Source organism: Stegodyphus dumicola, chromosome 4 (assembly GCF_044657685.1).
Source record: "Stegodyphus dumicola isolate Sdum_Otavi_A_Nest chromosome 4, ASM4465768v1".
Taxonomy (NCBI): Eukaryota; Metazoa; Arthropoda; class Arachnida; order Araneae; family Eresidae; genus Stegodyphus; species Stegodyphus dumicola.
The window spans coordinates 175,634,659-175,652,006 of NC_140771.1; the positions used below are offsets into that span (position 1 = coordinate 175,634,659).

Here is a 17,348-nt window from a genome sequence, read left to right on the forward strand (position 1 = left end):
TTCTGTAAAACATTTTTCCATATATATATTTATAGCGAACTATCAAAGTATGAAAACTGAATATATCAAACTGTATGGATATCTTCGACTAAAACTTTTAATATTTATCTGTTAACGGACAACAGCTCCTGCTACTGACGCAAAGAAATAATTTTAGTAAATTGCCATCGTATCTTTCATGCATTTAAAATGTGCACTGGAATTCGACTCGCGTAAAGAATTACGTATTTTAGTAATAAATTGTAGTTAATGATAAATATGAAAGAATATCTCTTAATCTTTAGTGTCCCCATTTATTATCAATTGCAATGAATATTGCTATTTTAGCTTACAAAAACACTATTTATTTTACCATAAAGGGCAATTATTGATTTAATTTAATTTTAGCGAACATTTAAGTATTCGTATAAAAATCTAAAATATTTATGAACTATATGCATTATAAAGTGAAAATATTATAGTTCGTGTACTTTCAATATGGTACGTTTCTTAAGGTTAAATGTTATGCTATGAGAATATTTGCTATTGTTTTAAAAATTTTGCAGTAAGGCTGCAGCTTAAAAATACTGAAATGCAGAATATTTAATACATTATACTTTCGAGGTTTTGGAAGTGCTTGACATTAAAGTTTTCTACGGTATCGAATTCTAGGAAATAAAGCTATGTGGTAGGCTTTCTGAATCAATAATTTAAACGCTAATTTTTAAAAAAAAGGAAATAAGATTTTGCTTTTATTAATAATTTCTAACTCTGATTCACATGTTTTGAAAGATATTAGAAAAGCATTTCCTTTAATGTTTGAATGCATTTGTTTAAACTGGATTAAAGGAACTGAAGGAAATAAAATTTAGATCATTTTCATTAAACTGCCGATTCAGCTGCATATCTGTTCTCTTGATCCTTGAGCTTCGGAACATAACCGTTTCTCAGACAAAATTATTCTCATATCAGCAAAAAAACAACTTATTATCACTTTATTTCCTGCATATAGATAGGAAATATACCGTTTAGTTCCATTTAATCTTGGTGATAATTTTTCGTGAAAAATAATAAACACCTTTCGTTCTTGATACACTTTTGAACGATGAAATCACTTATAAAAATTGATAGGATGTTCATCTCAGCATCTTCAAAGATAGAGAGGATATTTGGTTTGTATAACAGCTGTCTTAAAGTAATCTTTTCACTATTTTGGATGAGCTGTAATCAACTGCTCATGAAAATGATTATTTTCAGTTAATGTAGCTGACTAGCAGATATATCAATATGTTAATATGCTGCAATCATTTAACACTTTCTGGTCCTGAACTAGACTTCAGAAGAAAATATTAATTTTAAATCTTTTCCTTACTCAATTGCATCTTTATTCCATATCGTAAAAATATGAATATTCCTATTACTCTCTTTCAAATGATCAGTATCTTATTCTGCTGTAGACCTTGTAAAGTCTTGAAGAAGTCAAAATCATTTTTCAAAAATGTGTGCTCCCAAATTTCTAATGTTGTGAAATCTGTAATATGGACAAGTTAGTTTCTGCATGTTTTGAAGTGACTTCAACACTAAATAGCAAAGTAAAATGAGTAGATTGCGGATGGAATACGTATCTGCTTGTTGTTGATAACCTTTATAGAGAACTTCATTAGCTCGTAATTAGCCACATTTCATAAGGTGAAAAATAACTGAATAAATGCTTTCTAAGAAAAGAAAACACGCACAAATAGAATTTTCCGAATATTGCGAACTTCAGTAGATGTGATGCATACGCATAAAAAAGCGATTCAAATTTCATAGAAATTTAATTTTGCATTCAGAAGACACATATAACGAATACATCAATAAAACGTTAGCCCACCTCTGTAGTGTTGGCGAATGGATTCATGTGGAATTTCCTACCAACATCCCTGCAGTTGTCGAGTTAATTCGCCAAAATTCTCGGACAATCTTTGTAGCCTGCTCATCAGACCCCAAGCATGTTTTGTTGAGCAGAGATCTGGAGATGTAGCTGGCTAGGGAAATGTTAGCAAAGCACGACGAAAATCAGTGGAAGTGATTGTCATTATGTAATCAGACATTATCTCGTTGATGTGTAAGTGCCTCAAGATTAGAAGCAACCATTGGGGTGTAGAATATCGTTCGCGAACTACGGTACTGTAAAGATGTCACAGATGACAACCACGGATTCGACTATCAAATGAAATAACAACCCAGGCTTTAACTTCTTGCTGTTATATTCTGTAATGGGTAATCATTACCTCAACACTATTCGTGTCATCTCCAGACATATCTTCATTGGTTGCCATGATTAAATTAGAAATGGACCAGTTCCTAAGAACAATTATATTCGAATCAATAAGATTTCAAATCGAACGAGCCCGGATAAGAATTAAGAAAAATCTCTGATTAAGAGCCCAGATAAATTAAGAAACCTGATCTACTTTTATTACATTTCTTACATTTAAATTTAAAATCACCTTTTTTAGTACATGATCCAAAAATGAAAGTTTTATGATTACAAACCATTTGTAAAAGGATGAAAATTCTTCGGCGTTAAAGGTGAGAACCTTGGTCATTTATGTACATATTTGTAACCATTCAACTGCATTTCCTATATATATTCTTAAACAGGCTTAAATTTAAACTTTTCAGGATACCTTTTTCTATTCAATTATTTCCTTAGCTTTATGTTCCTTAGCATTTTTGGATAAAAATTTCAACAATGTCTATATTCCTCTTTTTTCCGTTATTTTAAATCTTTTTAAAACAGTTTCAGCAAACATCGCTGTTAAACTTAAAGTGGAGAAACAATGCCTGATAAACCTATTTCGTATGAAGAATTTAATTCTTAATTAAAAATTTTTTTCTAAAATCATATGCATTAAAAGTCATTTCATAAACACTACATCATTTTTCTAAATACTCTTCCATTCTATTTATATAGGATTGAAATTTTTTCGATCTCACATTTTCCGACGAATTAAATCTAACATAAAGAAATCATATAGTTTTTGTTTGCACTTTTTATACATTTTATTTCAAGTTCTTGAGGTGTGAAGGTACCATCTATTTCTCTTATAGTCTGTTAAATTCCTCTTGGTCGAAGTTTAATAGATATAAAGTAATTATATTTTTTTCTTATATTTATCGATGTAGAATAATAAGTTTGTATTAAATATATAATGGATGCAATATTCTTCTACCTCTGATTTCAGATGTTAGTCCCGAATAGGATATTAGTCTCGAAACGGCATTTTGCTTTGAATCATTATAAAGGGCGTATCACTATTCATATTGTTGCCCCCAAATATTATCGTCCTGTATTATATTTAAAGACGTTAAATAACGAAGAGTCGGCATGAACGTATACATATTTCTTGCACTGTGAAAAAGCAACGGTACCTAGAGTCTTCAAATTTTGAATAACATAGTCCACCACCCAAACATGGGCACCTGGAGGCACGAATGTGAAATTTCGAATTTGTTTCATTGTCTAGTTTATATTTTGTAAAGCTTTAACGAATTTTTGATTAAAAAACTCAACGATTTTAAAGTGAGCAGTTGTAACACTATAGGAAATTGAACACTTTTATCTCCAAAGCGGAAAGAGATCTACCAGAAATTCCAAAATTATGTTGTTTTTAAATAGCCCAAAGTAGAGTTATTCCAAATGTTCTCGAAATGCGTAAGTGTTTGTAAATGAAAAAAAACGCCCTTTTGGGCGTAATAAAAAAATTTGAAAACTTTTGCAGATTTACAGGGTTTATGGGGTTCGGAATTTTCTTAGGAGGAAACTTTAGTGTCATTGGATTTTTTTCAGTTTTTGAGAGGTTTAAAAAATTACTCTTTAACTCTATTAATCATTTTATATTAAAATTCAGTACCGAAGTTTGAAATTGTTCGAGAGTGTCATAATAGGGTCAATGTAATGTAACATAGGAGTGTTCTACAATCCTTCTGGTTCATAATAATTGACCTCATGGTTAACGCAGCACACCTAACACAAATTATAACAAAAATACAGTTAAAAACATCAAATCAAAATTACTAATATTGTTGTCATTATAAAGTTCATCAAATCCTTTGCTTCTTTGCAAATCTAAACTTTTTCCCTATGGCAATACAATTCCTTTATATTACCATATTTTTTCTTAGCACGTCGCAATAATACTCAGTCTACGAAAAACCGTGTATTGTCTACAGCACTACAAAAATTACAAAGACTATTATTTTGCAAATTAAATATTTTCAGATACGCCGGCAAGCGCCTGTGTCCAGTACTAGACTGGACATGAACGCCTCCCGATGTACCCGAAAGCCTGAATCATAGCCTGAATATACAGGTGCAAAAAAGTACTCTGTTCTTATAACTATTATAATAGGTTTTGTCTTTTTTTATATTAATATGTACTAAAATACAGTATCAAATTTCGAGAGTGTCATAATAGAGCGTGAAATGCTTATTATGACATAACAGCATAAGTGTCTAGAAAGCTAAGAAACAAGATTCTAAATTTAGATTAAAAAAATAGCGTTCGAAAATTTCCCCGCAATGGTTGTTAAATGCATTATCCTCCTCATTTAAGAAAATCGACAGCATAATTTAATAAATTTTAGCACATTCTTTAAGGCATCTGTTAAATGAAAACAGTTTTAAAAAATATCGGACAAAAATAACACAGCTTTAGTATTTTATGATTAATAATTGCACTTCAAAAACATTTCTACGTTTTAGTTCTCTTGCCTTCTTTTGAGTAAGGAAAAACTTATATTATCAGTAAATTCTGAATATTTGTTTTTCTCAACGATAAGATTACGTATCATTCAACTTATTGAACTGCCAAAAATGAAGTAAGTGAAAAAGCTCTTCTGCAGGAATGATCTTTCTAAGCACGCAAGTAAGTGTAGATGTTAACTGTCGAATGGACCAAAGGCCGGATGCGAGTGCCCATTCAAACGAGAATGAAAAAAATATGTATTCGTCGTTAAAAGAAGGATGTTTCGGAAGGGTAGATGCAAACAGAGCTCATGCAACCAATGGATATGAGATAAACTGAAGACTGGAGAAAGATTGTTTCTAGGCCTACTCAAATTCAGAATTTGAGGTTAGTGATTTTTCGTTCAAAATAAATATTTTTCAAACTATTAATTTTTAGATTTTCCCTTTACTTGTTTTTATTTGCTTTAATTGGAAGAAATTTTTATTTATACTTATGGTATTGAAGTGTTAAGGTTTCGATAATCTCATGATCTTAAGCTTAACTACAGCGTAATATTCGCAATAGACTGCATCCCAAATATGAATGAAGAACCAAGCTCTATACACTGCGCTTCTTTTTGATGATATTCGCTTAAGCATAAATAATCTAATCAAGTATTTGCGCCATTTTTTTTCAAATAGACAAATTCGAGATTTTTAAATTTAATTTAGAATATGGTTTAGTTCAATTCGGATAATAAATTTTAAAATAATTCAAAAACCAAACATTTATCAAAAAAACACTTATATACTGACTGCTAATTTATTAAAAATTACCATGCATTTTTAGTACAAAGGGATTTCTTTATCACTGACGGACTATTGTTTTCGTTTCACGATTTTGCGTCGAATCACTCTGAATGACCGTTTCACTTTTCAAAATGTAGCCACCAAATATTATCGCCTTGTATTATATTTGAAGAAATTAAACAATAAAGAATGTGTATACATGTATGTATGCTTCTCGCCTTGTGATAAAACACCGGTACCTAGAGCCATCCAATTTTGAATGACGTAATCCTCCTACGAATATGGGCATGTGGAAGACCAAATTTGAAATTTGGAATTTGTTTTATTATCGATTACATATTTTGTAAAACTTTAACGAAATTTTGTTAACGAGCTCAAAGCGAGCACTCGCAACGTTGTACAGAAAAAAAAAAAAAAAAAAAAAAAACATTTTTAGAAAAAAACATTTTTATCTCCAGCGCGCGAGTCTCTGTATTAGAAATTCAAAAGATATGCTCATTTTAAAAATTCAAAAGATATGCTTTCAGATTTTTTTATTCTATAATTATTTATTATTATTTTATTTATTTATTCGTTTTCTTCTTCTTACCTAACAGTCTTCTATAAAGGCTCCGGGACATCTAATTTTAGAAATTAAGCCCTGATTGGCAAGCAGTTATCCGTTCTGTGATTTTAAATAAAGCATACCAAATTTGTCAAAGAAATCATTTGATAAATATTGTAAAACAAAGGTAGCAGTGAAATATGTACACTCAGGATTATGATTTACCGTGTATATCTACCAGCTTACAGGGGCAATGTTAGAAAAGTTGTTTTAATGGCTTGAATATAGAGATTTTGGCGCAGATTTTTAAATATCGAAGAACTGCCTTCACGAGAGAGAGAAATGTTTTAAAGTTGTTATCAATGTTCGGCTATTATGTTTGACACATGAAGAAAAAGTAATCAGTAATATATTTTAGATAGTCAGTAAATTCACCTTCATCTCGCCCGTTCATGCGGTTTCTCATAGCGCTATCTTTCATATCTCTAATCTCGTATACCTTTATTTATATTTTTTCGTTGTTTCTCATTGAGCCAAACTTCCTTTGGCATTCCTCAACTTTTTCTTCCTCTTCTCCTTTGGCTTTTTCTTTTTTTCCCTCAATGTTTTTTATTCATTCTTTGATCTAATTATTAATTACAACCGACTTTTGCCACAATCTCGCCTCACATGATCTTACATTGGTCGAAAAGTATGTCACAACACTTTTTCTCAAGCTAATTATAAACATACAGAAAATTACATTTATGCAAAGCACTTTCCCTACTTCACCTGTGAGTGAAACTGACGTATATCTTTAACTCTTCTCCGCAGATAGCAGCCTCATAGCATTAGATGAAACAATTTTTCAACAATAATAGGCCCCGTAGAGAGCCTGTCTATATTTTATTTCTTTACCAAATCCAAAAGCAATCTAAACAATAAAATGGTGCCATACTTAACAAGGGATACTTTATCTAAGCCACCTCTTTTAATTTCATATCTACTCGTATAATAATTTTTTTTTTCTATATCGCTTAGTTTACTAAATTTAGACCTTCTAACTTTTCGACCGATCGCACATAAGGAAGCATTTTCTTTCAAAGCAAAATCCTCCTTTTCATCCACCCACCTCTGACTAGTTGGCTTATTAGAACAACGCTTTTCTAGGCTACCGGAAACTAAAAAGGGAAAGAATTTTTTATTCTGATCCGTTTTGAAGTTGCAGTTCATCTACAATTAAATAATTATCTTAAAAAAATCCATGCAATAATAATGATATAGTAAAAAAGGTAAAAGAAGAGGAAGAAGGCACGGATTCATAAACTTTATCTCAAGGAACTATTATGAACTGCTATAAATTATGACTGTTGGTCTATTATTATTATACCTATTATAACTACTATAATTATATCTAATAGATATGATATCAATCATAATGTCAATATACTATTATGTACTATTTTAAATACTAACTTTAAAAATAAACCGAAGTGTAGTGGGACTATACCTACATTACTTATAGTAAACATTGGGTGTCCCACTACAATTCCACCTAAACCTGATCCTTTTGTTTATCTATTTTTCTAAGCGCCTTTAACAACTAAATTACTCACCTTTTCTTTCTTGCAACCAAACAAACAGTTAGAATTACTTAATGTTCCTTGAAACCAGATTTCTACGTAATACATTGATCACATTGACGGAGAACTCTAGGAATGGAATGAGTCTCTTCCACTATCAAAAAACTTTTGTAAGGATATCGAGGGTTTAAAACTTACATCTTGAAAAATACTTTAGTATCTTGGTTTCCATGTCTTATATATTATTTTAAATATTTCAGTATAAATGGAAATAAAATTATTCAATAATGTTTTTCAATTGTTATTTAATTGTGTCTTCACATAAAAAGGCTTCTTTTACCTACAGGAATTCTGTCGGTACTGAATGCATGCAGTGAAAGCTTATGAGAGAAATATTATTTCATGTGCTCACAAATTTAATTTTGTAAAAGCTCACTGAGCAAAATTGCCGTATTGATGGCTATATCTTTAACTAGTCCACTTTGATTCGTTATGAATTACAATAAGGATTACAATAATAATTGCAAATACTACTAAGATTATTATTGTTATTTTCTTCCTTCAGATCCTCTGTTTCGCTCTTCGGACCCCTTGTGTAAAATGTTATTCGACTTCATTCAAAGTTCTTTGGATGCATCTACTTTCTCTGCAATTCTGGCAGCAACAGTTATTCTTCTAACTACTGCATATTGCTTTATGAGAGATAGAGGTTTACCACCGGGACCCACTGGAGTACCAGTTCTTGGCATTTATCCATTTTTGAAAGATGAAAATTTACATCTGCAGTTGGACGAATACGTGAAGAAGTATGGAGACCTTTCATGTTTCAGACTAGTAGGACGGCTGTTCCTCAATTTGGGTAGTATGAAGGTTATTCGAGAAGCCCATGTTACAAATTCTGAATACTTTGCTGGCAGGTACACTGATTTCAACATGTTGAATTTTACATTCAGTGGAGGTAATTAATTTTATTTTTGAAGTCAAAAAGCATATAAGTTTAGAGATTTGGGGAAAAGTTCTTGAAAATTCAACTTTTCATGTTTGGATCTAAAATATTGTTCACATCTTATTGAAAGTATTCTTTAAATTTCATATAGAAAACATAATACAATTAGGTGTTTTTGCGAGTTTTCATATCCATTTAAACGGACATAAAACTGAAAATTTTAATACTAACTATCATTAATATTTTTGCTTTATCCGTTCAAATTCTTATAGCTAAAAAAAAAAAAAAAAAAAAGATGATAAAATTCTATGAGGTATTTTTCTTGTTTGTTATAATGAGATATTTGATATTAAATTTTGCAAATAAAAGTGCGTTATTTTAGATTATTTTCATTAAATATTTCATTCAGATATTTTTACGCAATATTCACGTTTTATAATGTTACAAAATGCACTGCTGTTTTTTGCAAATATTGCAATTTTTTAGTAAACTATTTTAAAATTTCTGAAAATTTTGCTGTCTCTTTAGCAGATAAAAGGTTCAAATAAAAATGAATTCGAGAAAGAACGAAAGCAAAACTAACGTTTTATCAGACATCTTTTAACATTAGATTAAGACACCAGGCAATTATTCAGTAACACAAAATTATGAGTTATATCAATATTACAATTTATGAGCTTCACTTTTAATTTAAAAATAAAAATTCATGGCTTAGCAGATTAAAAAATATTTTTCATTATAATTTCTTGTTAACTGAAAATCATAACTTTAGAGTGTAATAAAAATTAATCAAATAAATAAATAATTCTAGATTCTCAGTTTTTCAAAAGTACATTATCGGAAGCATTTTAATTATAATGCAGACATTACACCGGCTTATTTAAGTAAGCAGATGATACATCAAGGCGCCTTGTTCAAGACTGAAAAATGATATAAAAACATATTTAAATTTCATTATCTTTTAAATGCGGAAATGTGTAACATTTCTTTTAAGTTTCATTAATGTATTAATTCTTCCCTTCGTTATGCACTCGCTCAGTCAAGAGGGATATGCAAATTTTAGAACCAGCGGAGTGGTTTAAATTGAGATGTAGGATCGTAACCGCCATGATTTAGAGACTTCGCTGTTGCTGCCGCTTCTGCTATTTTTTGTTTCGGTAAATGTTGAACCTCAGATGAGCTTTGATTGTCCGACCCAATTGGTGTTGTAACTTCGCGTAAAATCACTGTACTTGTAGCCAATTAATCTTTGTAACAGTTTCAGTAATCTAGCGTAATCTAAGAGACTTAAAACTTTGTGTTGCTGCATTTTAAGTTACACTTACCGGAGATGAGAAAATAAAGTTTAAGTAAACTTTTACATTTTACCTGGTATCTTGTGTCCACAGTCTGACTAAGCAAAAGTGATAACTCATCGACATAACATCAACAGGTAGCATCTAAAATTGAACACATAGGAAAAATAGTTAGTTAGGTACTTAGATACCCACAGAATGTTATAAGATTAATTTTAAGTAACCATGAAACTATACTCTATTAAACTACACTTCAGACGGATTATCCTCTTCATATTTAACTAGACGTTTTAAACTCTAAACATAATAAGAAATAAACATCACTAAAATATTTATTAAAATTACCTCATCCAGATAAAAATAAATTTAATAGAACTTATATACCTCTGTTTGAAAGGTCTTAGAAATACAATATTAAAATATGGAGAACACAACAAATAACTGCAATGGCTAATATAACTTTAGCAACTTCAACAATGCTTAATCAACTTGGCTGCAGCTTCCTTGTATTTAGGTCTTACACTTTAAGAAATTCAAAATTTGTCACCAAACTCAAGTTGGCATTCAGCTTGACATCTCATGAAATAACTTTTTCACGAGTTGCCTTAACTCTTTCTCTCTCTTTCCACGATACATTTACTCCTATATCAACTCGATTGCCATTCTGATGATGGCTGAGGAAAGGCATATAGGATATAGGGAAAATATTAATATAAAAATAACCTATTAGATATACTAAATCTTACGAATATTTACATGCCAATTTTCAGAACCGTACCAAGAGTTTTAGCCAATATTTGACATCTTTGATTATTATTTAATTTTAATTTTAATGTTTGTCGAATAGGTTTAGGTACTCTGAGTGGATTACAGTGTATATATAATTCAAAAGTAATTATAAAAGCACTAAAATTAAATTAAAAGTTCAGTAAAATCTGATGCAATTAACAATATATTTCATGTAAAAATTAATAAGTGAATGAAATCCACCCATGCAGAACTATAGTTTGAAGTTGTATAAAAGTTTCAGAGCAAAATGAATTAATATTAGCGCAGTAACAAAACAAATAAAAATATAAAGGAAGAGGGGAGTGTAATAGAAAAATCATTTAAACCAGCCCTTAATTTGTTAAAAACTAAGAGAAAAGTTGTGTTGTAGATGAAATAAGTAGAGAATTTGTTTCTTGCTTACTTTCCTCAAAGTCAGAACAACAAAAGAAATAATCCAATCTTAAATAGCCGCCACCTTTTCAGAAACATAAAAAAATTTGAATTTTTTAATTTGAAAGTTAAAAAAATAGTAGTAACCAATTTGTTTTTCACAACTAAAGGACTATAATAAAACTTTCGAAACTCCCTGGCGTTATTGAAAGAGAAGGAAGACAATACTGGTGCTGAAATTAAGCACAGTGTTTACACATATATAATTTAATTATGAGCCAGTTTCACTAAGAATCCTTAAGAAAAGCTTGATTTGTAAATAGATCTCGAATGTTTTGCTGTAATTCATTCATGAATTAATTAACCCTTTCCACTAGAGTAGCGCCGATACGGCTCCCAGCCGATTTGAAGTGTCAAATCGAGCGGCCGATTTGAAGTGCCACAACAAAACTAATTACAGAGATATTTATCAAAGTTTGTTGTTTTCGACATATAAATGAATAAACTGGTGAAATTTTATTATTTGTATACTTTTTTTTGTTTATAATAAGTACTTGTAAAGTGTTTGCAGAATTTGGCCGAAATCGTCTCGAGTTGCTGGTTCGCGCAAGCGAAAAAGGCCTCGAGTGCTAAGGGTTAAATATCTCTAACTGGCTCTTTCAAAATATAAGTCATAACTTCTGAAATTTAACGCGTTTTTAAACTACAAAGGTGATTTTTTACCACAATGTAGGTATGGTGATAAACCGAGGCTGATTGCAATCCGAAATGTGAATACGAGTTCGATTTCCTTTCTAAAGCTTCGGTTTTTATCTTTTGCTATTAACCTTTCTGACGGTGCAACATAAATCGCCCCCTGTGGCAATACTGGGCAAATTTCTTGATGATGAGAGGTTTAAATTACGGGCGACTTCGGCCTAACCTCCTGCGAATGCATAACCAATAGCAGCCCGGTCATAGAAACTAATAACAATAATATTTAAAATAACAAAATTTTAGAATTCTGAAGACGTCAGCCTTTTGCACCAAATCTTATAAACACTCTCCTTGCATTTTATAAACACTCTTACTATCACTTGAAAAAATGACAGATCTATGAATGTTATATAGCAAAATATTTTTCCATAAAACTCTTTCTGTCATTAAATTTAATATTCTAGTATCATATTATCATATGAAAAAATAAAGTTTGATACTTGTTTAATATTTTTTTAATTTATTTATAGACGTAATTTGGTAATTTGGATAGGAAAGATTTGGAGATGCAGTAATCACCAAAGTTTATCATGGAATTTAAATGAATTATGGGTTTTTACATTTGAAAACGATATCACCATGTCATTAAAGTTGTTTCTTTCTGTGTTCAAAAGTATATTACATTTCAGAGCATTTTTTTAAATTCGTAAAATGTTTTTGCAGGTGTTGCTTTCATCAATGGTGAGCCATGGAAAGTTCTTCGAAAGTTCTTCTTCCAAACTTTCAAAGACATTGGCATGACGAGTTCTTTGAAGGATAATACTTCTGGACCTATGTATGATACCCTGAATTCCCTTATTGTAGATCTTCGCAATCTGAATGGTCTACCAGTCAACATTATTGAGATTCTGAATGAAAAGTGTTCGAACGTTTTGCGTCGGATCTTATTCGGAGAGAATGGCATCACAGAACAGCAAATGCGGAACGTTATCGAGCCATATGGTGTGTTATTGGAAGCCACTTATGGAACTAATTTGCTTCTTACTGGGGTGCTAGCAGAGTAAGTAAATTTATTTGGATTCTTTTAATAGTTTTATTAACAAAGTATTTAAGACTAATACTCTAAAATAGTTTATTACTATTGTAAGGATCTTAAGTTTTACTAACGTTTATTTTTTTTTTTTTAAATCTTTACTATCACTTCTTATTTTCTACTTCCGGCCAGAATTAAAAGCGTTAACTTATTTATGCAAAATTTGTCTGGCGAACGCCAAGTACTTAAGTTGTGGCTTTTTGCCAAGCGAGAGAGAGGAAAGAGTTAGTCAAAGCAGGCCGCTTGCCTTAGAAGTTTTACTCGGTTGCTGGTTGCCTTCCAGGCCAGAGGTTTAATCCTCGTGATAATTTTAAACGTATTGTAGTGTTAACAGTTCTCTGTACTACATACGGCTTCCTGTTAATATAAGGCCAATCTTCCACGTTTATTATTTCAAATTATTATAGTTATATTTTTATATTCTTACGTTCAGACCACAAGTAGTTGGTCTCTGTATTCCGAAGTACGGAAATTATTGTAAAGAGTGAAAAATAAAGGGTTTTGTATACCCTTCTTGTGTATCTTGTCTACTTCCCACAGTTATTGAACATAGCTTTAGTAAGCTCCCTGTTCCGAGTCAGGTCCCTGCATGTTCCCAAAGAAAGTAAGACGGAACATAGAACCTGATAGTGGCGCCCGAACAGGGACCTGACTCGGAACAGGGAGCTTACTAAAGCTATGTTCAATAACTGTGGGAAGTAGACAAGATACAAGACAAGATACTATAATTGTGATTTTAAATCTAGATGGGAATTTTGGTTTGTGTGGTAGAGAAGATAGATCCAAGAATATTTTCCTCTTGTGACGATTCAGACGCGTTATACTCCTTATGACTCTCAGTCTGCTATTGCTTCCTTGTGTAGCCGTCTATTAGCAAAGATAGGAAGTGCGGTGTTACAAATTCCTTATATCTGTGAAGACAGTAAACGACCTCAGGATTCGATAGTGTATCTTCTTCACGCCAGTTTAATACCTTAAACTAAAACAAAAGTGCATTTGTGCATTAGTTTCCGATATTTGAAATATTTCCTAGCACGAGTGTTTGATTGATCACTACACATTCGCCTCTGAGTACTTTAATGTGATAGGTGGTTGTGCGACTGGTCATCGCGTTTGAAGCCGGGTTGTGCGCTCGGTTGCGTGATGTGATTGATTTATGATCAATGAGGAAAACGTCTGAAACTGTTAGGACTGAAACTGCTTGTCAACGTCATAAAAACATCCTTGTTTCTAAATTCCAAAAGCTCACGGCTCTTTCAGCTAGCCCCGCTCATCTTGTGGATCTTCTTACTGTTAACACTAATCCCATTGTTAATATCTCAAAGGTGAATCTCTCAGAGAATCAAATGAATGTATTAAAATATAACTTTAAGTTTTGTAAGTCATCGAAACCTTCAATTCCTCCAATCATCACTCCTATTGAAAAAGCTTTTAAATTCTCTAAAATTTTAGAAACACAGAAAAATACAATTCGCCACTTCGTTACTTATAATGTGAATTTTAACAACAATTCATTTGTTTCGAATCTCAACCAAAAGAAAAAGAAATCCTTACGTGAAATTCGTTCTAATCCTAATATTTTAATTTCGAAGGCTGAAAAGGGTGGACAAATTGTGGTTATAGACACATACATTAATGGGGTTACGAAACTGATTAGTTCGATCCCTCAACTTCTGACCTCGCAAGAGTTAAAACAGCTATTAAATCTTCTCATATACTTTCGATTCAGCTTAAGAAATCATTAGTTTCACCTACAGCTGATTGTGCTAGGTTTTATGCTCTCCCTAAATTTCACAAAATTGGAACTCCTTTTCGACCTATAATTTCCAATTTAGGAACGGCATCGTACCTTTTGGCCAAATATTTAGGTTCCGCATTTTCTCCTTTACTTTCCAACAATATTCACGAAGTAAAAAATTCTTTCATCGATAAACTTAAAGATATATTTCTCCCTTGCACTTCATTAATGGTTTCGTTTGATGTTAAATCGCTGTTTACTAACGTTCCATTCGAAGGTGCAGTAAAATGCCTTGAAATTAGACTTCGAGAATTTCACATATTGAAATTGAAGAGTTAATTTCCCTCACTAAAGTTTCTGTGAGTCAAACTCACTTTGTTTCCAAAATGAATATCATCGCCAAATTGAAGGACTAGCTATGGGTAATCCCCTCAGTCCTGTATTTTCTGACATTTAAATGCACTATTTTGAGGTCAAATTATTTGAAAAACTCTCTTTTCGTCTGTGGATTCGCCACGTAGACGACACTTTCGCTCTTTTTGATGGTGATAAGAAAGACGTACCTCAGATTTTATCTGTTATAAATTCGATTGATCCAGCCATCCAGTTCACTTTTGAGACTGAATCTGATAATACACTTCCCATCCTTGATAGTCTTATAATCCGAAATGGATCTAATTTCAGCACAATTGTTTACCGTAAACCCTTTTCTGTTTGTATACCTCCCCATGCTACCTTATGTCACCGGCTATGCAAATTGGCTTCTTATTACTATTATGTATTTCGAGATCTCAAAATTTGTTCCTCAGAATCTCTTCTTGCTAATGAATTCGATTATTTAAGATCTGTTGCCCTTGACCGAGAATTTTTCTCCCGTAGTCATCGATAAGGCTGTTCTCATCGTGCCATCTAAGAATACATTCTGATGTTAGAAATACCCCAGTAATAAGCTTGTTGTGCTTCCATTTCATTTTTATATCAGTTACAAAACTGCACGGATTTTACAATTTTCAAGTTGTTTTCTCGCATGTAAATAAAATCCGAGGTTCGGTTCTTAAATATTCTATTTCTGATTTTAATTCTTGTGGAATTTATTTCATATCCTGTCAGTTTGGCTTAAGTTATATTGGACAAACAAAAAGAGCATTAAAGTTTCGCATAACGGAACGTGAATCTTACGTCCAAAAAGGCGAAATTAACAAATCTTCAATAGCTAATCATAATTAGAAATTCAATCCCAATTTTGATTTTGGTTCTGCTAAAATTATCCAGAAAACTGGTTCTATAAGGCAATTAGATTTTCTTGAAGTTTTTCACATTCACAAAAATTTATTCTGTTTAGTCAGTGACTTTAATTCCAATACAGTCTTGCCTAATGCCTTTACAATTTTACTAAATTAACCCTTCATTTTTCGTTGCTATTTCTGCCAACAGATGGCGCTATCGGCGCTTCCATTGGACGCCCGTAAGGTATGAATCCCCCCCCATAAATAAACTTAACTTCTTCCAACCGATTTCGAAGTATCAAAATATGACATTTTCATTTACACTAGCCTGGCCCACATCTACACAATCTTCTTGCAGTTTTCCTTGTCAAGGTATTCCTGCGAAGTATGTTATGTCTCCTCCAACCGGGGTTATTTGAAAAGCCTGTAATAGCGGGATATAATTCTGCTGAAACAGGCATATCAAAAGTATCAAAGTTTCTCCCTATACCACTCCACGATGTAAATTTCTACAGTGGCAATGAGCCACCTTCCTTTTTACTATTCACATTTTGTCTCTGTGACACCTTTATAGATAGTTTTACTTCTAGGATGCCCTACATGAAGACAACTGGCAAAAAGCCTGCAATTTCACGCAGGCTAGGCCCAGTATAACAACGGTAAATGGAATGAAGTGGTTTCTCCCTATTGCAGAATTTTTTGCTCCTGATGAAAGGGGAACCGTTTAGCCCTCGATATCGATTGGGATTTTACAAAATCTACGCCGAATACAAGGTTGTAGATTTACCTATTTTATTTTCCACGTCGGCGTGTTTTTCTTGCGTTTTGATATGTGCGAATGTTTTGAGCTGAAGAGATATTTTCTCAAAATGCACTCAGTTTATATGCCGAATATAAATATTTAGGCTAATTCATATAAACGTGTCCCAAGCTGACATACAGTAATATTATTGAAGACTTAAAGACAGGCGATTGGTTCTCAATTTTGAAAACCAATTAAAAATTTTGGTAAGCGTGATATAAAAGTCGTGAAAGTGATGTACTAACTTTTTATTTTAGAAAACAAATTAAGAATAAGAAAGATAATTATGTATACGAATTTTTAAAAATTTTTTTCAAGGAGAGAATAATATAATAATATTCAAGAAAGGAAATATAATAATACAGGTTGTAGAAGCATGTCAGCCTAAATATAATCCTAAAGTGAAATATTTTAAGAGTATTAGCAACTGGTACAGTCGATTTACGGAAAGGAAATGCCTCTTTTAAGGTTTGAAAAAAGTTAAATGTGCCTAAAATACTTTCCACATTTGAAAGGACACCAACCAAAAACTGCTGCATAGAATCAATCAAACATTTCACAAACAAGCCTTGCTATATCAGCTATCAAAATATACAATGACTATGCGGCTTTTAAGTGTGACGTTGGCTGCAAAATAACTACAATAAAGTCCTCTGTTGGGTAAAAACAAAATTATTTTCCGAACAACCCCAATATAACAAGTAATCTAACCTAGGTGGAGGTTCATTTGCAAATTTAGTTAGCATAAACATAGCCTCGAATTTCAAGCTCAAGTTTATAAT

General features: G+C 31.9%; 1 protein-coding gene across 3 annotated transcripts in view; it reads left to right on the forward strand.

Moving 5' to 3' along the window:
- Positions 1 to 1,077: 1,077 nt before the first annotated feature.
- LOC118188704 (cytochrome P450 2A9-like) overlaps positions 1,078 to 17,348 on the forward strand; it is a 36,105-nt gene continuing 19,834 nt past the window's right edge. Inside the window, exons 1-3 of one of the 3 annotated variants that reach the window (XM_085815796.1) lie at positions 1,078 to 1,151; positions 8,175 to 8,567; positions 12,431 to 12,767. In XM_085815796.1, coding sequence (XP_085671922.1) covers positions 1,085 to 1,151; positions 8,175 to 8,567; positions 12,431 to 12,767 — 797 coding nt within the window. In that variant the 5' untranslated portion in view covers positions 1,078 to 1,084. Of the gene's footprint in view, positions 1,152 to 4,845; positions 5,100 to 8,174; positions 8,568 to 12,430; positions 12,768 to 17,348 lie in introns of those variants that run through there. The other 2 variants (XM_035359196.2, XM_035359197.2) reach the window with 2 other exon arrangements.